Here is a 22,847-nt window from a genome sequence, read left to right on the forward strand (position 1 = left end):
TCATCTAGATAAATTGGAAGTTCACCAAAGTTAAAACTTCTTTCAGAAAAAAAGAAAGTACTCTTCTGTTTTGAACATTCTTTCAGTAAAATGAAAATTCCCTCGTCAGAAAAACTGAAAGCCTTCCGTAAAAATTTGAAAGTTCTGTCCAAAGCGTTAAAATTTGTCCTAGGAAAACTAATAGTTCTGAAATTATTTGAATGTTGTAAAGAAAACACATTAAAAGTACTCCACAGAAAACTAGGCTTGCCGTAAATTATGTGGTACTCCAGTACACAGTACTAGTCGTTCGGGAAAACATATATAGACCAAGATGGTAAAGATCCGTCACTGGACCGGAGGGCCTGGTGGGCGGGCCCAGCCTTGTTCTATGAACTCCAGCGACGCACGTTCTCGCACATGTTCTTGTTCCACCTGATGGGTGAAATGAGGCCCAAATTGCAGTGTCTTGATAATATTGTTTCACACACACTGATGTTTTTGAGCCAACCTGAGCCCAGCATTAGGAGGAAAGTGAAGGCCCAGTTGGTCCACGACATCACCACTTTTTCTCTCTTCCCTTTTAGTAAAAAAACAGAGAAAATGTTGGCATCATTTTGAATCACATTGCAGATGGCCCCATGTGATCAATCAGCGTACAATATATCCCAAAAGTACACCCTACACAGTACGTTCCCCAGACGGCCAGACCGTAAACAAGCCCGAAGCTGTAGTGCAACAGAAGTGGTAATCAGGTTTCGGTCATGTTTGTTTAGATTTCTGTTTCAGATTTTACTGCTTCTAACCCTCTAAAGAAACATTTCTCCCGGAAGTAGGTCGGAAGGTGATTTCTTATAAAAAAACACGGAGACGCCTAATTTACCGTGGTACTACCAATAATCCCACCGCAGGCTAGCTGCGGAGGAGGAGGACTTGAGTCTCCCTGGAGTCTCCAGTTCTGTGCCGCGAATCATCATCGTACACAGGAGGCATACATTCTTCCGTGGCAACGCCGGACACCCGTTAACCGAAAGCAGCTGGACTCCTTGCCCACTACAGCACCGCCAGATTTGCAATCCGCACTACTACTTCCCCCAGCACAGACCAGGCTGCACAGCTGACAGCATAGCCATAGCGCGATCTCCGGCCATCTCTCTCCATCCCCATCTCCGATTATCTCCACTCATCCCACCCTACTGCGACCCACGTTCTCTCCCCGCGCGTACCTACGTGGTCGGTGGTCCTGCTAGCTGCTGCCCACGGCCAGCCCGCGCGCGCGCCTCAAATCCTCCCCACCCGGCCACGCCGACGCCGGGATCCATACTATCGATCCTCCACACACACCATGGCCGTGATGATGCATCGTCCCGAGCCGCCCAACTCCGCCGCGCGCCGCTCGCGCCTCGTCGTGAACCTCCTCGGCGCCTTCTTCGCCATCCAGCTCCTCCTCTTCATCGCCTTCCGCTCCCCGCCTCCCACGCGCGCCGCCCCGGCGGCCGCCACCGACAGCAGCGCCGTGCTCGTGCCGCCGCCTAGCCGCGGCGCCGAGGATCCTTCCGGCTGCGGGGGAGGACGCGTGTACGTCTACGACCTCCCCGCCGTCTTCAACGAGGACCTGCTCTCCCTGTGCGACGCGCTCGCGCCGTGGTACTCGCTCTGCCCCTACCTCGCGAACGACGGGCTCGGGTTCCCGGTGGAAGGGAGTACCGGGCTGTCGTCCATCCTGCCGGACGAGCTGCTCGGGTCCTGGTACTCCTCGGACCAGTTCGCTCTCGAGCACATCCTCCACCGCCGCCTGCTCTCGCACCGGTGCCGCACCACCGACCCGGCGCGCGCCACGGCGTTCTTCGTGCCGTTCTACGCCGGGCTCGCCGTCGGGCGCCACCTCTGGGCGGCCAACGCCACCGACGCCGACCGGGACAGGGACTGCGTCGCGCTGCTGTCCTGGCTCCACGCCCAACCCTACTACAAGCGGTCCAGTGGCTGGGACCATTTCCTCGCGCTGGGCCGCATCACGTGGGACTTCCGCCGCGGCCCGGAAGGAGGGTGGGGCGGCAGCTTCCTCACCATGCCCGGCGTCGCCAACGTCACCCGCTTCGTTATCGAGCGCGACCTGGAGGACGCCATGGACGTCGGCATACCGTACCCGACCGGCTTCCACCCGCGAGCCGCCGCCGACATGCGCGCGTGGCAGCGGCACGTCTCCGGCTTCCCACGCCCCAAGCTCTTCGCCTTTGCGGGCGAGCCCCGGTCGGCCATCAAGGGGGACTTCCGCGCCGTGCTGCTCAAGGAGTGCCAGGCCGCCGGCGCGGCGTGCGGCGCCATGGACTGCGCCGAGGGCAAGTGCGTCAAGAAAACCGAGCTCGTCCAGCAGCTCTTCATGGGCGCGCGGTTCTGCCTCCAGCCGCGCGGGGACAGCTACACGCGGCGCTCGATATTCGACTGCATGGTGGCCGGAGCCGTGCCGGTCTTCTTCTGGCGGCAGACGGCGTACTCGTCGCAGTACGATTGGTACCTGCCGGCTGACGACGGCCAAGAAAGGGAGTGGTCCGTGTTCATTGACCCCCACGAGCTGCGGGCCGGCAACCTGACCGTGCGTGGCGTGCTCGCGGCCATCCCCGAGGCGCGGGTGCGGCAGATGAGGGAGCGCGTGGTGGAGATGGTACCGAGGCTGGTCTACGCCGCTGCGGACAAGGATGGGCTCGGCAGTGGCATGAAGGACGCGGTGGACGTCATGGTCGACGGCATGCTGCGGCGGGCTGCTGAGCAGCGCCGGAACTGGAGGACATAATTTTGTCACTGGAGACTGGAGGGGATCAAACGGTCAAATTGATCATTCTTTTACATTTTATTCTTCAGGATTCGTCCTGTGAAGCATAGTTCTTTTAGTGGTCGTGTGAAGAATTGAAGAGTAAAGAACGGCTATTTGACCGTGGCTGCAGATGTGAATTACAGTACGGAATGGGGTAATTAATTAACAGAATCTAAGTGTATGGAACTGTGTAGTCTGAATACCACTTGCAATTACGCGGGGCATTGTGCACATTGGAGTATGTAAAGCAGATTCTCAACTCTCAACAAAGTTGACTGTTTAATCTGTAATGATGTTGGCTCTATGTTACCATGAAGAACCGCCGTTTCTGGTCAAGGAATGGCGAGAATATTTCTTTTCACTGGCAAACTAGCAGTAAACGGAAAGGATTTTTTTTGCCATGGCAGACAAACGAAGCCATAAAGTAAACTCCCCTAGTTTCTAGGTATGTTTTGGTTCATGTCCAACATAACTCTATCAAATTTAGACAAAATTTGGTTTGCTAATATTTTAGCCAATAATTTTAAACACACATTTGGTCAAAATTTGATAAGAATCTACGAAAGGGATAAGTAAATGCTCATTGGCAACCGTTTTTAAAAATAAAATAAAATAAACAAGCACCAAGTATTCATTTACTGCCATATTTTAGCATGGCCTAAACGCCACCTTAGTTTCTTGCGAGAAACTGCTCGCGGTAGCTAGGTTGTTTCACCGTAAGTGGTTTAGGTTAGAAACCTAGAATCTTGTGATCTTGTCAAATTTAGTGATTGGCTCCTCTCGATGATTGTGTGATAATTTATTAAGTCAAAAGCGAGTAAGAAAACTTGTGCATGTGGCCACGAGCGGAGGCGGAAAATGGATATAGATAGGATCAGAATAGAAATGATGATTTATTAGGGAGAGCTAAAGCATAAAAATTTAAAAGTGAAGCCTATAGGATAAAATTTCAAAAATTATGCAAAGGCTTAAGTTTTTTTTAGTTCAACCCAAGTCCATCTCCCAAGTTCCTGGGTACCCCAGCCGCCGGGTTTCTATTTACATATTTATATCCGATAAATATTTACTGAAAAACATTAGATGAGAACTAAGTATAGTTAGAGCATCTCCAATGAGCTACCCCAAAGCTATCCCAAAAGTCTTATTTAGGACAAACGGAGATCTAAGCCCAAAAATCAACTCCCAATGGGCTACCCCAAACAGACAATTTGTTCTTTTTGTCCGGACACATCCCCCAAACTTGTCCTAAATTTGGGAGAGGTTTGGGGTGTCCACCGGGTGTTTTTGTCCGTGTCCGTGTACTTCCTGGCCCACGAGATAGTCACAGTTTCTCTCTGCTCTCTCTCTCACATCTCCCTCCTCTCGTCGTGCTGCCCTCCCTCTCACAGATCTCTCTCGTGCAGCCCGCAGTGGCCGCCGCCCGCCGTCTCCTCGCCCCCGCGACCAGCTCTGCTGCCCCCAAGAGCTCCACGAGCAAACTCCCGAAGGCGCACGGGGTGAAGACGGAGGCGGGGCAGGGGATCGAGGCGCCCGTCGCTGGCAGCTTCTTCTCCGGCGACAGTGGCGTTGGGTGGTCTCCATCATCACCAGGCAGAGCAAGAGACCCCTGCCCAACTCCTCCTCTGCGCAACCAAATGGAGGAGTTCGTCACCAGCGTGCCGTCGTCCTGCTGCGTGAGATGTGGAGGAGACGGCGAGCTGTGGATGGAGAGGTGGGAGATGGGGAGGAGATGGGATGGGGAGCACCACGGGTAGGAGATGGGATGGAGACATTGGGCAGGAGAGAGATGGAAAAAAAAAGAATTAGGGACAGAAATTTGGGGGACTCCGTTGGGTGGGGAGGGCGGACATCGGGCGGACGGATGTGCAGTTGCTACCCCAAACAGACAAAAAAGGATATTTACGGACAAAATTTGAGGGATGTCATTGAAGATGCTCTTAGGATGGAGGACTGATGGTACCTTCGGACCACCAGTAATTTGATGTGGCTCCGGATGGCACCCGACGGGTATGGGTACCGTTCAACCATACCCGTACCCGAGGACCCAACCATCAACCGCTACCTGTACCCGTGGTCGAGTATGAAATTTTACCATACCCGCCACGGGTACGGGTTACCCGCCGGTATTTCTACCCGCCCGCTATAGGTGAATTTTACCAATTTCTGTGATCTAAAAATAGCTAGCTGTGTAATGCTAGAATTAATCAATCAACCCTCCCAGAAATATCCTGTAGCAGAATCAATCAATCCGGACGAATCAACACGAAATAATCAATCAACGCGTGAACTGCAGCATAGGCGGCCCTCGCTGCAGACTTCGTTGCCTAGCGCAGAGGCCCGTTGCGGCAGCCTGCCCCGCCACGCGCCGCGGCCCCTCCGGCACGGCAGCCTGCCCTGCCTCGCGCAGGTGGTCTCGCCGTCGCCGCAGCCTGCCCCGCCTCGTGCTGGTGGTCTTGCCGTGGCCGCAGCCGGCTCCGTATGAGAGGCCTCGCGCAGGTGGTCTAGGCGGCGGCGAAGTCTTCGTGTGGTGGTCGAGCTAGGATGCGAGGAGTGGAGGAGGAGGGAGGAGGCGGGGGTGCGGGGTGACGGAGTGGTGGAGACTGGAGGCTGGGCGGCGGACAGGGGAATTGGGGACGGGATTTGGATTGGGGTTAGGTCATTCGGAGTTATATACGGGGTATTGGGTTGGGCCTTACGAAAATTTAATGGGCTTTTGTATTGGGCTGATGGCTGACCACCGTACCCGCCAAACCCGTCAGCTACAAGATTTTCCCATTTACGTATCCGTATCTTAAACGGGTACAAACCCGTCGGGTAAGCGGGTATCGAGTATCCATTGTCATCCGGAGACGTGGCTTATCCTTTCGGTAATAGACGACATACCTATCATGGGCATTCGGTTTAGCTGGACCGATGGGTTCGGGATTGAAGAAATTTTGGTTCATAAAAAACGCTAACCGGTCGAAGAGAGTATAAGAATTGAGGGGAAAGTATTGTTTTTGCAGTAAGAATATTCTTGTGTTATTGTAAGTGAAGCATCTTCACTTTGGGCCGTATACCGTGTTGCCCCGCTGATATTCAGTGACGGGCTTGTTTTCGATCGTGTTGGCCTGTTGGGTGCTGCACGTTCACCAGTTCGCTCTCTGACGGCGCATTCTTTTTCGAACTGAAAGTCTCTCTTTTCCATAGCTCTGGCAGTCGCATGTTCAGAGTGCCGATTCCGACTCGATTTCCGTGTCAGAAATTGCAGGATTGAGCAACACCGCAACCATCATCGGCAAACGATTTGGTTGCAAAGAGAAGGCCCCAGCGGCGGGTGTGCACGTCGAGCACCGGATGGAACCAGGCCGACCATCAATCAGCACAGCCTCTCTCAATCGCGAATCTTTAGTTGCAGTAACGCCAAGGAAATGAATCGGCCGTCTGCTAAAGGCAAAGCCGTATCCCCGCGGCAGGAGCTGCGCACGCGGCACGCCTCCTTTCCGAACCGGCAATTATTCCCCCCACTGTCGCCGGCTCGCCGCACGCTCTAAAGTATAGCTGGTGCTGTTCCGTACGAAGCTTGCCGGAGACAGCTCGTCGGTAATCCATTTCTACTGATGGCCAATGAGTGAGCAGATCATGGTACGGCCAGTCTACCTACCTGTGTAGGCCGAAAGGCTCTGCTACTTGGATTCTCGCCACCGGTTTTCCATGTGGTGCATCATCCATTCCGTGCGCCCTTTTTACCCAGAACATCATTTGCATTTTGCACGATGCATCAAAAACCCATCCAGGTGGGCATGGAGATCAAAATTACAGTGTTGCAGTCGCAGGGCACGATGAAATGGACCTGCACCTGCACCTGCACCTCCAGCTTTGGACGTGTCTCTTAGATGTCAGGTTAATGGATGTGCAGAGAACACTCAGCAAAAAAGAAAAAGAAAAAATTGCACGCTAAAGGAAAATGCAGAGTGTTCACTACTCAGAATTCAGAAACAACACGCATGTTCAGTACACACCGACGGTTTTCGCCATGTGCGCCGCACTTGTAACATTGGCTCGAGCCTTTTTTCTTTTTAGAATTAAGGAGGTCAACTCCCGATTTCATTAATTAAACCGCAATATTATGTGTGACATAGAGGTCCAACAGAAAGAAAGATTAAAATAAACTGGGCATTATGAACCAATACTACAGCAAACCATAAAGGTTTTAATAGAAAATATAAAAGGCACTGGGTCGACGACATGCAGATACAGACACTTTGATGACTTCTTTCTTTTGAAGTTGTGCATCAGCTTGTATCTCTCATCGTCGCCTCCCTCCAAGCGTTATGAGCATGAGACACATCAGACGCGACCTTGGATAGCCTGGATGCGCCATCCCTGAGCTTATCACTGTCCGCTTCCTTTTGTAGCCCAGCCTAGAAATTAATCCAGTGACAAACAGAAAACAGAATATTAGTAAATTCTTTAAGTACCAATCTCTTAAAATAAGAATCATTCCGACATCTCCAGATGCTCCAGCAAAGGGCAGCGACGCCAACAGTCACAAGCCCTCACGGACGCCCCCTAAACTGTAACATCCAGACATCCAACAGATCCTTAACTGAACTAGGGGTACTACCAATGCCAGAAGAGCAACACATTATCTTCCGGCACACCCTAACTACTGAGCAGTCAAATAAAAGATGATCAATAGTCTCCTGGGCACCACAAAATTCACAATTTGCAGAACCTACCCAGCCCCGTTTTGCTAAAATATCCCTTGTCAATATGCTATCCTTGCATATTAACCACATAATTTTTTTAACTTTCAAAGGAATCTTTATTTGCCACAACCGTATGTATGGTATTCTGACCTGTTTATCCTTAAGCGTATTATAAAGAGATTTAATAGAAAACTGCCCACTATTAGTTAGTTTCCAAATACATCTATCATGTTCCTCATTTAGACAGACACCTAGACACAACATTCTCAGTTGTGTCCACATTTCTAACATTTCCTAACAAAAGGATCTCCTGAAGCTAATGCATTGCCATTGAGATTTAAAGACTGCAAAAACTGAGATGAATGGATTATTAGTTAAGTTATAAAGCCTAGGGAACTTTGAACACAGAAGAGCATCCCCAATCCAATGTTCTTCCCAAAAACAAGTTCTATGTCCATTACCCACTTGTTTTCCACGACAATTAATGAAAATATTCTTTACTTGCATAAGCCCTTGCCAAAAGTGTGATTGCCCTCTTTTCTGCTCACAAGTGAATAAAAGCTGCTTCTTAGTATATTTATTTCTAATCATATCCTGCCAAACTCCATCTTCATTTTCAAGCTTCCATAACCATTTACATAACAAGCTAATATTCTTAATGTCTAGATCAGTTACACCCAAACCACCTTGGTCTCTCGGTTGACATATTTCAGGCCAATTAACCAAATGATACTTCGATCCTCTTGCCAAAGGAGTCTAGCTCTAAAAAAGTCAATTCTTTTCATAACACCTTTTGGAATCCTAAACAAAGAGAGCATATAGGTGGGAGCATTGCTTAAACCAGCCTCCACTAGTGTAAACCTTCCACCTAGTGATAGAATTTTTCCTTGCCAGCAACTTAATTTACCTTCTACTTTATCCTCTATACTTTTCCAATCACTGTTACTAAGACGTTTATCTTTAGTGGTAATACCCAAATATTTAAAAGGCAGTTTCCCTAATTGACATGTAAAAATTAGAGAGTATTCTTCTTGATTAACCATGCTTCCCCTAAACAATATACTTCACTTTTATGGAAGTTGATTTTCAAGTCACATTGGCTCGAGCCTTGGTCGTCTTTTTGTGTAAATCGGGTGCCTGGTGCCCTGCTTGGGTGCCTTCTTACGGACGTAACTATGATCATGATCATTGATCAATAAATCAACTTGGCGGTGTCTACAGTTTTTTCTTGGGTGGTAGTTTGCTGATCTTTTCGATGGGCTATATTGTTTCAGATTCCTTTTTGTCGAGCATTACCGGCCCAGCTTATAAATTGCTTCTGCTGAACTCCATGCCCTACCCACATGGCCGACAACGTTGATTTCATTCATGTAGTCTTGTGTTGTTATAGTGCATCCGACAAATACGAACAAACCCAGATGCATGTTTCTTTTAGAGGATTTGATGTCTTCTATCCGGGCCTACAGGCCTTCTATTCTCAAGATTTTCTACCGAGGAAATCGAGGAGTACTTTCACATGCTGATAGGATTTTTTTTCAATTTTTTTGAGGAACTGATACACTCCCTTGGATCCATATTAGTATGAATTATGAATCTGGAAGACAAACAAACCACCTGAATCAAAAGGTTGGTTAGTCGTGAGCGGCGTCCATCCCACCGAGCGGACCCGGGCGCCACAGACACACACCAGTTTCTTGGACCATTGATCTTCTTCCGAGATCACGAAAGACCAAACATGGACCACGTGGAGGTAGGACCAAGATCAACTCGCTCATCACTGACCGTTCTCGTCTTTCGTGTTTCAAACACTAGCTTGAGATCACCAAGCATGAAAATTTAAGGCCAACCGTCAGTCCCGCCGAGTAATGCTGCGAGCAGCTGCGTTGACCCGTCAAGAATGGCCCCAAGAGTGCATCTGTTTTCCGTGCGGTGATAGGAAAGACACGAGGAATATCCATTTACTACTCCGTGCTGTGGCGATTTTTACCAGGAAAACGAAAACAGGTGGTAGTACTCCACTACTTACGTTGATTCCACGAGAAATTCTCGGGCCACCTGATCGTGGGATTCATTATGCAAACGGAGGCCGGGAACCGCGCAAAAGCAGGAGGTTCTATTTGGAAAGGAAACAAAGGCATCCACGCGGAAGCGACCATGCAATGCAACCCAGCCAAGAAGCGTACAGACCGAAACAAAGGCATACACGCACACAGGCGCACGCAGGCATCCACCCAAAGGTTTCCAAGAAACGACGTTAAATGCATGCTGATGCCGCGACCCGAATACTGCCAGGAGCCATGACCGTTTCGAGCTTGCAGCTATCGCTTTTTACCGGGACCACACAGCCACAGCCACAGGTCGAGGAACAAAAACGACTGAAGGCAAAGCGTGACCCAAATACCCAATGGGCCAGCTGTGTCGAGCCCAGTGCAGATAGCGGAGTATCTCATATGTGGGTGGTCAGTGATGAGGCGCGGCAATAAAATTTGAGAGGAAATGTTTGGAAAATTCGACCGGTTTCAAAACCCATTTCGCCAACGCTCAACAGGACTCGAGGAAGTCAGGATCCGTCGCGCTGCGTCGTTCTAATCACCTGGGCACAGGAGGCACATGTGCAAACTGCTTCCTGATGGTCCCGAGTCCAAGCAGAAAACGAGAAACTCGTAGGCGTGTGCCGTGCGCTTAAATTAAATGACCACCGGTTTAGCAGGCCCCTCTATGACAGCACTTCACTAACAAAGTACGCACCCATTAGGCTGGCAGCAGTGCAGCTTTTTCACCATCAGTACACTTCAGTAAGTAAAGCTTGTGGCCATATCAATCCTATTCCCACCCGCATGAAAATGGATCGCAGTCAAGGATGATAGTACACTGGATGTAATATCTAAAATGTGCAAAACGTACTGCAATCTACTCTACAATGCAACACTCGATGAGTATCAGCTCCATCAAGATCAAAGGTCTCGTTTGTCAAGTGATTTCAGAACAAAAATACCCGCCAAAAAGAAAATGATTTCAGAAGAATGCAAAGATGCTGGTCAGCTGAATGTGGAATGGGGTTCTGAATTGATATAAGAATGCAGCTGGAACGAGCATGGCACAATCAAACTCAATGATTTATTCGGAATCGGGGTTACTCAAACTACCAGTATAGTCATCACAATCACCGTCTCCACGGCACCACCTAAGGATTCAATCCCAACCAGCAAACCAACAAGATGAAACAACTTCAGCTGAGCATTCCAATTGCCCACGAACCACACAACACAAGCAAGAACGGAGTGCATCAAAATGACAACATCATGCATGCCCAGAGGAGACAGAAGAGTGCTCAATGTCGAACACTTCGGCAGCTCACAAGAACGACGCGCCAACCAGAGCTACAGAGGCTATCACGGCAGCAAAGCTCACGGCCAGTGCAGCGGCGCCGTTCTTCTTGTCATGGACCTTGTCCGCCTCCTCGTCTCCATCCGGCGCGTCGGCTGGGGCCATGTCAGGGGAATCAGCTGGCGGCGCCGGTGGGGAATGCGACGGTGACTTCCCTTTATTTTTCTTCTTGCCTGCCTTAGGAGAGGGCGCCGGCGCGGAGGCTTCTGGTGTAGGAGCCGACGCTGGTGCATCTGCTGACGCTCCGGGTGCAGGGGACGGCGCGCCACCGAAGAGCTCCGGCGGCAACAGAACGCTGTCCACCGTGTGCACGGCCACCGGGGTGTCGTCGAGCACTGTGGAGGCGACACGGGACTTGTCCATGCCGGTGGCCATGGACACATCGTCGCCCTTGGTAACGACAGAGAGGTCGTACTTCCCCGAGCCGGTAGACGCCAGGGTCGGGATGCCGCCCTTCATGGTCTTCAGCGACGCCTTGGGCGCGTACTGCGGCAAGGCGTGGTACTCCAGCAGCGTCACGAGGTTGGCGCTGGTCAGCTTGCTCAGATCCGGCAGGCCCTTGGCCTGGAACGCGTCGTCGTTGGGCGCGAACAGCGTCAGCCCCTTGTCCATGGCCGCCTGGTACGTCTTGATCACCCCGGACGACACGATGAGCCGCGCGAACTGCTTGCACCCGGCCTTCTCGAGGAGCGCGGTGAGGTTGCTCGACGCGGCGGACGGGGAGCTGAAGAGGCCGGGGAAAGTGATGGGGTCCGAGACCTCGAGAACGGAGAGGTTGTACGGCTCCTCCTTGACGGACTTGGTGTAGGTGGACTGTAACTTGGAGCCGGGCGCGGCGGAGGCGAATCCGACCTTGCCGCCGCGGAGGTTGGTGATGTTGACGTGGCCCATGTCCCCAGAGGCGTCGCCGGTGGTCTGGTAGAGCGTGGTGGTGAGCTCGGAGCCGCCGTGGAGGGAGTGGAGCTTCTTGGGGTCGTAGTAGTCGAGGAGGGTGAGGAGGCGGAGCGCGTTCTTGATGTCGGCGAGGGAGAGGTTGGAGACGAGCGAGGACATGGCGCCGTTGGTGAGCACGAGGCAGGTGACCGTGCTGCGGCTGTTGATCTCGTCGCAGACCTTGGTCTGGGAGAGGTAGCTGTTGTACAGCGAGTACTCCGAGAAGCCATCGAGGATGCCGGTGATGTTGTGAGCGCAGCAGGTGGCGGCGAAGGCGAGGGATAAAGCGAGGAGGAAGAGGAGGGGGCGGGGGGCGGCCATGTCGGTGGCGGTGGCCGTGCTGGCGTTGGGGAACGGGAATGACGGGACTCGTGAGAGGAGTAGCGCTGCGTGGCGTGGGGGTTTTGGCTTTCTGCGCCTGGGTTTTGGGCCTTTTGGGGGGTTGGGTTGAGGTCTGGTTGGTTGGCTTGGGTTACTTTGACCGTGGTTAGGTTTGCACAGTGTGTGGGCCGCCAAATGTCGGAGGATGTGCCAGGGCATGGAGAGCTGTGATGATTTTCTGCGGTGGGGAGACCTTTGCTTCTGTGACAAGAATAGCCTGTTCATCCAGCTCGGGTTTTGCATATCACAATACGCTCCCTCATTTATCTTAGAAACTGTAAACCCGTTTTTATTTGTTCACTGGGTATCCAATCGAAGCGGATAGGTCACTAAGACAATTCTGCTTTTTATATCTGACTTATAGAAGCGATTGTCACGCCGGTTTTTATATTTTCAGTCTGTGTTAGTTAAGCATGCAAGTGTAGCTTTCATTTATCTTTTATCGTGTCCTTTCTGCTTCTGGGTCTTTTTGATTCGCAGGATTTCAGAATCGCACGAATAGGAAAAACATAGGATTTAAATGTCATGGTATGTTGAATCCTATGAAAATTCAAAATACATGAATGTGTAGTAGAAGTTGTTTGATTGCATCACAGTAAAAATGTAGGATTTGCTTAAAAGATTATGTGCTACTAATTGTTGTCATAGAGACCATGAGGTCGGATCTCATGGAAATTTTCTTTGAAATTGCATGCAAACTAGTCCATAGGAAGTATTTATGTGGTTTCAAATCCTATAAATCGAGTTATAAAGAAAAAATTCCTTAGGAATAGAACCCTCTAAATTTCCTATGAAATTCCTTTGAATCAAAAGAGCTCTTAGTCACACTGTCAGGATTAAGGCAGAATCAGTCACATTTCACGAGAATACACTAAACGACAGCCTGGATAGAATTATTGTACTCCCTCCGTTGCATATTAAGTGACGAAATATATTTAGACACTTTTTAGATATAGATACATCTATATTTGAGCAAATTTGAGTCACTTTAATATTATGACGGAGGGAGTAGTTCATATGTTTCATTTTGTTATGTACATAGTATTTTGAAGATAAATAAAGGTAGGGTACGAAGTTTTATTAAGTGTTTTTTTTCTGACATTTACATGCAACTAATTACACCACTTGTCCTATATCTATTTTACTCCACTTTTCCTCGCAAAGCAAAATGATATCACATAATTTCATGCACTAAACCAGTTCACACTAAATTGTCCTCTCTTTTTCATCAGCTTGAGCTTTTGGGTGAACTGGTTCGGTGCATGAAACCCAGTTTACCAAAAAGTTCTAGCTGATGGGGAAAGAAGGACAATTCACTTAGATTGCGTTTGGCACTGAGGTGGATTATCATGATCCAGTTTTCTCAACAAACTTTTGGCTATTTTTTCTTTCCCTAACCAAAATTTTCCTTATTTTGTGTGTAATTTTCTGCAACACATTATAAAATAAGTTCGACACAACACAGTTAATGTCAAACTGAGCCTTATAGTTGAACAAATATCATTACTACAGTTTGCCAAGAAAATGCAAGAGCGAAATGATAAATTAATCTTTGAAATTGGATGTACAAATATTTTGATTTTTTGCATATATGTACAACTGAAGCAAGTAACTATATATTTTTTACCGGTACGATAAAGTAGACAAAAAAGTTATTTCTCTATGTTTTTTGAATTAGTCTCTTTTGGGACGCTTTCTTAGCGTAACATGGAAGTAGGAGATTTGACTAAATTTAATGCCACTGCTCGAGGACTCCTTCGTAAACATTGAGCTTACACGAGATAGGTGTTTGAATGCTCTAATCAAATTATGCTAAAATGTTCATGATTTGGGAGAGAAGGTGTCTGTACATGGACTGTACTAATAGAAACTTTCAATGGCAGAACTATGAAGGAGAGTTGCTGTCTCTATGAGCTAGTCATCCTAAGTATTGTGAGCCAGTGCTATTAGTATTACCCATTCGCCTCGTCACAGTTAGTTATAAAAGCAGACTAGACTCTCGAGTTTGCACATAGTACCGCTTAAAATTCAGATCATCAGAGCAACCTCACACATGATGAGCGGCAACTCAGCAAGGGCATATCCAGAAACGAGATCATGATGAATGTGCATGCGTGCTCTAAGCCCGAGCATCTGCCCGGCGAACTGCAATGGATTACTGGATGCGTTTTAGTCTATGTGGTTCCTCCTTTCTCTTTCCATCACAAAAATGGGTTTACAGCCGCATGTATAACTGGCAGAAAACGTTTTGATACAAAAACAGGAAAGAATTAGCAATCGGCTGAAGGCTTACTAGCTGGGTACAGATTGTGACCCCGCAAAAAGTAGTTATAAACAGAACACCATGTGACTCATGTGGTAAGCAACCCAAACTTAAAAAATATTCGATTTGTTACATGGGCGTTACATAGAATCATTTTTCTCTTTGAGAATCGTTACATAGTGTCATTTGTTAACCACTGAATTTACTTTTTTTTTTGTTGCCCAGGAGCTCCTAGTATGATTGACAATTTGACAGTGGCCAGAAACTTTAGAGTGATACCTCCTACCCGGGCCTGGGATGGAAACGGGCGCCCCCGACCTGTGGGCTATCAGTGGTTAAATGGTGGCCCGTTAGAATCCTCTCAAAAAAAAAATCTGTCCGTTAGAATTTATCTGCCGGGCCGAACAGTTTTTTTTTGTTTTTTTGTTTTTGAGGTCAAACACACGGCTTTATTAAATCACTGGCACATTATTACAATCAGTCCGTAGACCGAGTGACAAAAAACTAGGAGCTAAATCTATCCAAGGCCATGCCGGCAAACCTAGCACACTCGTGGGCTGCCATATTAGCACCATGCCTAACGAACGATACCTGAAGACTGATAAAACATCGGCTCAACTCTTGAATCTCGCTAAGGATTGGGGCAATCACTGCCCGATGTGAAGCCCGCTTGTCCCGGAGGAGAACCGGATCTTCACAATCGGTCTCAAGATAACTCTGGGCCGAACAGTTACTACTAGTACGGAGTACAAGAATTATCACAATAGGTTTCGCAGTTCCCCGTCTGGACTCTGGAGAACCTGTTAGCGGAGGGACTGTCGTGTAGTGTGGACGTAGATTATCGGTACCCAGTCGACAGCCGACGGCAGCACGACACACCGTCCCTTCTCTTCTCGCTCTACTCAACAGCCTGCGCTGCACAACCCATACCGCTCTGCCTCGATAGCATTCATCAAAGTTTCGAACCGAGAAAACAGACGACACGACACAACACACGCATTCGCACCTACACGGAAGTCCACAGATGACAGAACGGAAGCCGGCCTGCTCGCCGCCGTCCAAGCTTCCCCGCCTCTCCGGCGCCCGCGTGGACGACGGTACGGACATGCTCTATCTCGGCTCTCGTTGCCCGGCTTGCCTGCCCTATTCCTCGGGCTAGTGATTACCAATCAGTTTCTGATGCGTGTTGGCTATTGGGTGTGTGATGTATCTGCGCAGGGGAGGTGACCATGGCGGCGCCCTCGCCGCTGGTTCTGGGACTGGGTCTCGGCGTGGGCGGCTACCGCAGCGACAGCGACAAGGAGGCGTCCGCGTCGTCGAGCCGGGACACGCGGCCGACGCCGAAGCCGACGCCGTCGCTCACCTTCATGCAGCGGCAGGAGCTGGAGTGCCAGGTGCTCATCTACCGCTACTTCGCCGCCAGCGCCCCCGTGCCGGTGCACCTCGTGCTCCCCATCTGGAAGAGCCTCGCCTCCTCCTCTTCCTCCTCCTCCGGCCTCCAGAGGTTCCCATCCCGTACGTGCCGCCCGCGGATTCTCCGTTCGATTTCCTTTCCTTTTTATTTTGGTTTGCCCCAATGTTGATGGTTTGGTTTGTGCAGTGACGGGTCTGGGGAGGCTGTGCTTCGACCAGAGGAGCAGCGTGGAGCCGCAGCCCGGGCGGTGCCGGCGCACGGACGGCAAGAAGTGGAGGTGCTCGCGCGGCGTGGTGCCGGGGCTCAAGTACTGCGAGCGGCACGTGCACCGCGGCCGCGGCCGTTCAAGAAAGCCTGTGGAAGCGGCGGCCACCAATGCCATCCCGATACGGGCAGTCCACGCCGATGCCGGCGCGCAGGCCGCCGATGCGCGCTCGCTCGCTCTGCCGCTGCCGCCGCCGCAGCAGCAGCGCTTCTCCTCCACAGGCGCCGGCGTCCTCGTCGTCCACGGCGCCGCCCGCGCCCCTCGATGATGATCGCATTCCATGCAGTTCTTGATGGTGGATCTTTTGCTTGTTCGTTTTCTGGAACGGGAAATCTCCAAGGCTTACGTGGGTGCCCTGTAATCCGTTTTGTTCTTAACCTTGACCACGCCTCGGTGTTCTCTCGGGTCGTCAAAAAGTCTGATGGCGTGCGTCCGCGCCTGCCACTCTGTGCCTGTGTGCAGTGTTACACACTGACATGTCTAGCAGCTGGCGAGTTGTTTTCCTTTCTTTTGTGGTTCTGGGAAACGCGTCGCGGTGCCGTGGTGTGGGCTGGGTGGGGTGCCGGCTAGTGGTTTCTGGGGTTGCGGTCCTAGTGCACGCGAAGACCGGTCAGATGCCTGGCGTAGAGGCGCAGAGGTGTTGGACGCTGGACCCGGTCTGCGGTACAGAGTGGCCCAGCCGAAGACCAGCTTCGCCAGCGATATTCGCAGGCTCGCAGCCGTGCTTTTTTTTTTTTCGCTATGTAGCGAGCATTCACTTGTTCCCACAGTTGTGTGCCGGGATGGGCTAGAATTCCGAAATAGAGTACGGAGTAGACTGCAATTGTCAGTCCGGATGTGGGATATAATTGTCACAAGATCGATTAGGCCTTATCTCCCGAAATGAAACGGGCTTGGTGCACTCTAATTTGTGTACAGACGAAAGCCCCCCTCAGTATTCCGAAACTAATGGTGTATTGGGGGGCTCGCTAGCCCCGTAGCCCGCGAGACACGCATCTCGCATGGAGCTCGTGTGTCCGCGAGCATCCGCGAGCACACGCCCGTCCATGGATCTTCACCCGTCGCTGGGCTATCTCTTGCGGGCTTGCGACCTGCACGTCTGCACTCGCTGCTTCTTTTCCTTTTTTTGTTTTTTTCTATCCGCGCGTGCGCGAGAATCAATCAGGTTAGTGGGTTACGTGAAAGATAAACTTTCAGAATAAAAATGCTGCTTGAAAAAGAAGAAGCTTCGTAGAAAATATTCTTCACCGTTACGAGATTTTAAAGTGAATACGGTGGACTTGAATGATGATATCACCTCGGAAGTGGAAAACGACTTCGGCATATTTATGGCTCATTTTAAAGGTTTTGCTATTTCCGAGGGCAGTTGAAAAATAACAATTTCTTAGCCGATCCGAACAACCATTTCATCCAATTATTGGGATTCGTGCAAGATTCATGCAAGTACAAATGATGAGAAAGTCTTAACCGGACAGCTACAACTATTTATAATTTTACTGAGAAAATAGACACTCCATTTTTTTTTCTCGTATATTGGCTTTGCCATGAACGTTGCTTGCAACATGTGGTGTTTTTATAGAAGAGAAGCAAGGGTGTAGCTTTGGTTTGGCATCACGGACAAGGGAGTGAGTAAGGGAGGTAACCGTGCCGCCACGCAAGAATGTCGGCTTCTGATCAACCTCAACACACCTGTGTCGTAAGAAGAATATGATGCAACATGGAGCACAACATTCGTCGGGAGTTCGGGACATCTTCTTTGCAACTAGATTTGACCCTTTGGAGATCAAGAAGGACGGAGATACTGTTTTGGAGAAAAAGATGTGCCGGAGGGAGAATACTCCCTCCATTCCATAAAACAATCATATAAATTTGTGCACTCTAACCAACACGAGCTATAGTTTCTAGTGGCTGCTAACCAAATTGATTGAGGGATAAATGAGTGTGTGTAGTTATTGGCTGGAAGCGGAAATCATTGAAAAATGAGTTAAATAAAAAATAGAATTTTTTTATAGGAACTGCTTTTTTTTACCAAAAATTATATGAGCTGTTTTATGGAAAGAGTGATATTGAAGGGGTTAATGACGACTGTATCAGGAGATTTATAAATCCATAGATTAGAAAACCAAAAACTAAACTACAATTTAGACCAACCGAGTGAAAATTTATACTCATACATTCCAAAACAAGTATTTTCACAAGGAGTAAAATACACGCTAGTTCATAGACTCGAAGGAAATGAACACGCTAGTCCACAAACTCAAAACACATGACAATGAGTAAAATACACGCTAAGTCTACGAACTCATGTTGGTGATACAGAATAGTCCCAAAACAGTTCGACAAGGCTAAAAGTGGACACATGACACGACACAAATCTAGTTTTATTTTCCGACATTGATTTCTCATCTAACGGTGCCTATATCGCGCAACAGTCTTTGGATGACTGAACCGGATCCGGCTCCTCCGAAAACCCGGTACCCGCACTCCACGCCACGAAACGTCGGATCCACAGCCATGGCCTCCTCCTCCCAGACGGCGGCGGCCACGCCGGAGAAGAGGCCTCTCCGCTCGCTCTTCGACCTCCCCTCGGACTTCTTCGATTCGTACGTCCTCCTCCGGGCTCACCCCTCGTCGGCCCCTTCTCCCGCGGAACCGTCCGAACCCTCTCGGCTTGCTCCGGCGCCGTCGCAGCAGCAGCAACCGACGGAGGCCGCAGGGGCCCGGTGGACGTGCCACACCTGCGCCGCCGAGTTTGATTCGCTGCAGGAGCAGCGCGAGCACTTCAAGTCTGATCTCCATCGTCTGAACGTATATATCCTCACCCTTCTTCACTTGACATCGCATCTCCCTTTGGATATGAACACATCATGTACGGAGATATACTGAAGATAAACTTAAATTTGTATAGTTGCTAGTGCTGATAATAGGGCACATTCTTCAGTAGATGTAAATACGAAATCTGCGGCTATATTTGCTGTTCAGTAGAGTTGACTACTTGTCTGATAACTACAGCAGATGAGGGTTAGGCACAGCCTATTAGATTGATCGAATCATTCAGTGATACCTTGGACTAGCTAATTGCCAGCCTCATTGTGGAATATAACACTCATTATCATTGCACTGGCGCCCAAAATGTAGATGTCAGAACTGTAAATTCTTCAGTAGGTACTTGGAATTCCTGTGTTGGGCTGTGAACATTTACGAATTCTAGCTTTCTCTTATTCCTCAAGTATTGTTCGTGTACGTAACTATGAGTTGTTCGCCATGGAAAATATTATTGACATGTTGATGTTTGCCACCAGAGTCAGATATCTCATTGGAGTCAAGTACTCCAACTCTAATTGCGCTCTTGTGTTTGTAGCATAATCACATGCATATGGCATCGCACATACCAACAGTGAAGCGTGCGATTAAAAGGCACGCTGTTCATGCCCTAATAACTAGAAAATTTATCCCATATATCCACTATCGCATCTTCCTTTTGTTATGCTGTACTTTACTAGCTATAGTTACTTACTCATTAAACTGGTTAGTTATGCTGTTGCTCCAAAGATGCTATAGGAAATTTTCTACTTGTTACTGCTTCAAAAGCAAAGCGGTTGTATTCTCAAGTGGAACTTTGGATTCAAAAACATAAATATCCTGGTGTTGTTATATTTAATCCAATTAGCATGGGGGTTTAGATAGCATGATGTTCTCAAAATCGTACGCATGGTATATGTTTCTCATCATATTGACCCACTCCCTTGCATCTGTTATTTTGGCCATCCTGTTAGGTTAAGCTGAGTGTTGCTGGTAAAGCTATTATCAAGGAAGAAGACTTAGACAAAGTTGATTCTGATTCCCTGTTTGACGATTTGGAGGTATCTAGTGTATCTGGATCAGAGGATGAACTTGAAAATATACCGTCATCAGATCGCAGGCTCTCAGTTAGAGGCAAGGAAGAATTCAGGAAGAAACTTTTTTTCCGCAGTCATTCTGGTGACACAGTTTCTATTTGGAGATGTGTACTGTTCAAAGAACATGAAGAGCCAATTTTTGATTGCAAATCTGGAAATACGGTTAGTCATGGATCAACATCATTTGTGCACGAGGATGAGATATTAAGTAGAGTGAAGTGTTTGACATGCGAACCTCGCAATACATCACATTTGAGGATCATTCTACTAACAAGTGGTGGACATTTTGCTGGATGTGTTTTCGATGGGAACTCAACCGTAGCCCATAAAACATTTCATAGGTAACAAGGTTACATGTTCCAAATTTATGCATGCTTACTTGTTAGCTGTATTTTCTTTATGAACAATGTCGTGGTGAATTTTATGGCTTATAACAACAATCAGTAAAATGCTGGCAGTCTATTGTTTACATCATCAATGCTTTATGCATAATATATTTTTTGTGAAGAAAACCATGGAGTTATTTTTCTAGGTTAACAGTAAGAGAAGTTCCTACATGGTGAATAGGGAAGTTGTAACTATAAGAGATTAAAGAAGAAAAGATTGTACTGTTTTACTAAAGTAAGCAAGATTATCTAGCCAGGAAACATTTAGCTTTCGTCTATTGATAACCACGGCAAGCTCGTCTTTCATACAGACTTTAATTCTTTCAGTCGGCATGAGTTTGTTGTTTTATTGAGTGATACCTTTTATTGCCAATAATTGATAATTCTTGCTTGTTAGGTATGTTGTAAGAGCAAAGGCTGGAAAGAGGCAATCTGGAAAAGATGCTACTGGAAAGGTTGCACACTCAGCAGGCTCTTCTCTTCGCCGCTATAATGAAGCAGCGTTGAAAAAGGTGCTATGCATTTCACAGCAAAAGTTTTTTTTGTGTGCCTTCTCACTGGAAATTTAGGATGACAGATATTAGCACGTGATTACAAGTTAATATGCACATTAGCTCATGGTTTACTTGTCTTTTTTCTTCTATTTATGTTGTCTTTGTCTTATTGCAGGAAGTTCAAGAACTACTAGTTTCTTGGAAGTCATACTTTGACGTCTGTGTTTGTGCCTATATATACGCTCCATCAAAGAATCGCCAGATGCTCTTTGACGGGGATAAGACTCAATCTATATTGCAGGAATGTGATATTCGTCCACTCCCTTTGAGTGTTCACCGGCCCACCTTGAAAGAAGCAAAACGGGTATACAATAACCTAACCCAGCTCTATTACGAGACAGAATGCTCTATCATGGGTGAAGTCTTACCTCATGTGGATAACTTGACAAATTTTGAACAAAGCCCCGTAGCAGAAGAGGAATTAATTGTGAGCTCCAAGGAACCTATCTCTGATTCATCCTTAAATTTGGACTCACTGAATTTGGATGAAGCAATAACCATACCATCATCTAATAACAAAACAACACCTCTTCACGAGGCAGCAAAGGCTGGCAATGTGCAGCAAACTCTAGAGTTGCTTGAGCAGGGTTTGGATCCTTGCATCAAAGATGAAAGAGGAAAGACCCCTTACCTGCTGGCTTCAGACAAAGAAGTTAGAAATACATTCAGAAGATTTATGGCACTCAACCTTGAGAAATGGGATTGGCATGCTGCTGATGTTCCTAGTGCACTAACAAAGGAAATGGAAGAATCACAAGCTGCAAAACAAGTGAGTTTATGTGGACTGAATAAAACTTTGTTGAATGGAGCACAAGATGGCTGTATAAACTGACCTGTGGTTGTATTTTAGGCAGAGAAGGATGCAAAGAAGAAAGCGAAAGCAAAGGAACTGAAGAAACAAAAGAAAGCAAGAGAAAAGGAAAAGGTTTGTAATGTTTTCTAGCTATAATTCTTGTGAGTAAATATGATTGCACATAGTAAATCGTATACTTTGGTTCCACATGAATTCAATACTCTATTTTGGTGTTTATTGTTGCAAGTATCATTCATTGGTTGCCCTGGGTATGGTGATTTGCCTGCTGATGTTTTAATTAGTTATGATTCCATGTTTTATTATTATAAAAATTGGTTTGTGAACATTGTTACTTGCGAGTCGATGGAGTTTACATTCTCTCTTCGACAGACTTGCAAGTTAGGTTCTTATTTCTGTCTGTTAATAATCCTTTCAAACTGTAGGCGCAAGCATCTCAATCCCAACCTGATCTTAGAGGCACTTCTGTTGGCCAAATGGGCAAACCAACTGCTTCTGTCCCTGGCCTGAAACATAAGCTTCAGTCGCCCCAGGCTGTTGCTATGTCGATGCAGGTATGTTGTAGAGCAAACATCTTATGCTTGGCACATCTTTAATATTTTCAAAGCACACACATATTTACACTTTGATTTACTGTTAATTAGGAGGAGCGAGAACGGAAACTAGCTGACGAAAGAGAGAAAAGAGCAGCGGCAGCAGAAAGAAGATTTGCGGCTCTAGCGGCTCAATCAGGAAGCACATCAGGAGCATCGGCAGCAGAAAAGACGACAACGGCGGCAGCAGCAGCAGCAGCAGCCGACGATACTACTTGTTCATGCTGTTTCTCATCCTTGGCCGGCAAAGTACCATTCCATAGATATAGCTACAAGTACTGCAGCACTACGTGCATGCATCTTCATTCAGAAATGCTAGAAGATTGAGAAAATGGTGTGACGTTACATACGAGATTTTACGGTTCACTGTGCCTCATTTTAATGATATGCATATCTGGCCATTCTTCTTATGTATTTGCGAGTCTGAACTCTTCTGTCAGATACGTGCCAAGGTTTGTGCTTGGTCAGAGTTGCGTGTA

The 22,847-nt window shown here is 48.1% G+C and overlaps 4 protein-coding genes across 4 annotated transcripts; 3 read left to right on the top strand and 1 right to left on the bottom strand.

Annotated features, from left to right (window-relative positions):
• Positions 1-934: 934 nt before the first annotated feature.
• LOC100833648 (xyloglucan galactosyltransferase XLT2-like) lies at positions 935-3,081 on the top strand. The gene has a single exon (XM_003580313.4). It carries the CDS (start codon positions 1,325-1,327, stop codon positions 2,768-2,770), a length of 1,446 nt encoding a protein of 481 aa, XP_003580361.2. The 5' UTR covers positions 935-1,324; the 3' UTR covers positions 2,771-3,081.
• A 7,492-nt stretch (positions 3,082-10,573) lies between these two features.
• Positions 10,574-12,222, bottom strand: LOC100833960 (fasciclin-like arabinogalactan protein 8). The gene has a single exon (XM_003580314.4). The coding sequence runs from the start codon at positions 12,121-12,123 to the stop codon at positions 10,837-10,839; it is 1,287 nt and encodes a 428-aa protein (XP_003580362.1). The 5' UTR covers positions 12,124-12,222; the 3' UTR covers positions 10,574-10,836.
• Positions 12,223-15,188: 2,966 nt separating this feature from the next.
• Positions 15,189-16,594, top strand: LOC100840596 (growth-regulating factor 12). Its single transcript, XM_010228926.3, has 3 exons — positions 15,189-15,543; positions 15,665-15,961; positions 16,047-16,594. The coding sequence occupies exons 1-3, from the start codon at positions 15,471-15,473 to the stop codon at positions 16,391-16,393; spliced, it is 717 nt and encodes a 238-aa protein (XP_010227228.1). The 5' UTR covers positions 15,189-15,470; the 3' UTR covers positions 16,394-16,594.
• Positions 16,595-18,582: 1,988 nt separating this feature from the next.
• On the top strand, positions 18,583-22,778 carry LOC100840893 (ankyrin repeat and zinc finger domain-containing protein 1). Its single transcript, XM_003581504.4, has 7 exons — positions 18,583-18,933; positions 19,902-20,365; positions 20,808-20,922; positions 21,080-21,733; positions 21,815-21,889; positions 22,201-22,329; positions 22,420-22,778. The coding sequence occupies exons 1-7, from the start codon at positions 18,640-18,642 to the stop codon at positions 22,693-22,695; spliced, it is 2,007 nt and encodes a 668-aa protein (XP_003581552.1). The 5' UTR covers positions 18,583-18,639; the 3' UTR covers positions 22,696-22,778.
• The last annotated feature ends 69 nt before the right edge of the window (positions 22,779-22,847 follow it).

This window comes from Brachypodium distachyon, chromosome 5 (assembly GCF_000005505.3).
Source record: "Brachypodium distachyon strain Bd21 chromosome 5, Brachypodium_distachyon_v3.0, whole genome shotgun sequence".
NCBI lineage: Eukaryota > Viridiplantae > Streptophyta > Magnoliopsida > Poales > Poaceae > Brachypodium > Brachypodium distachyon.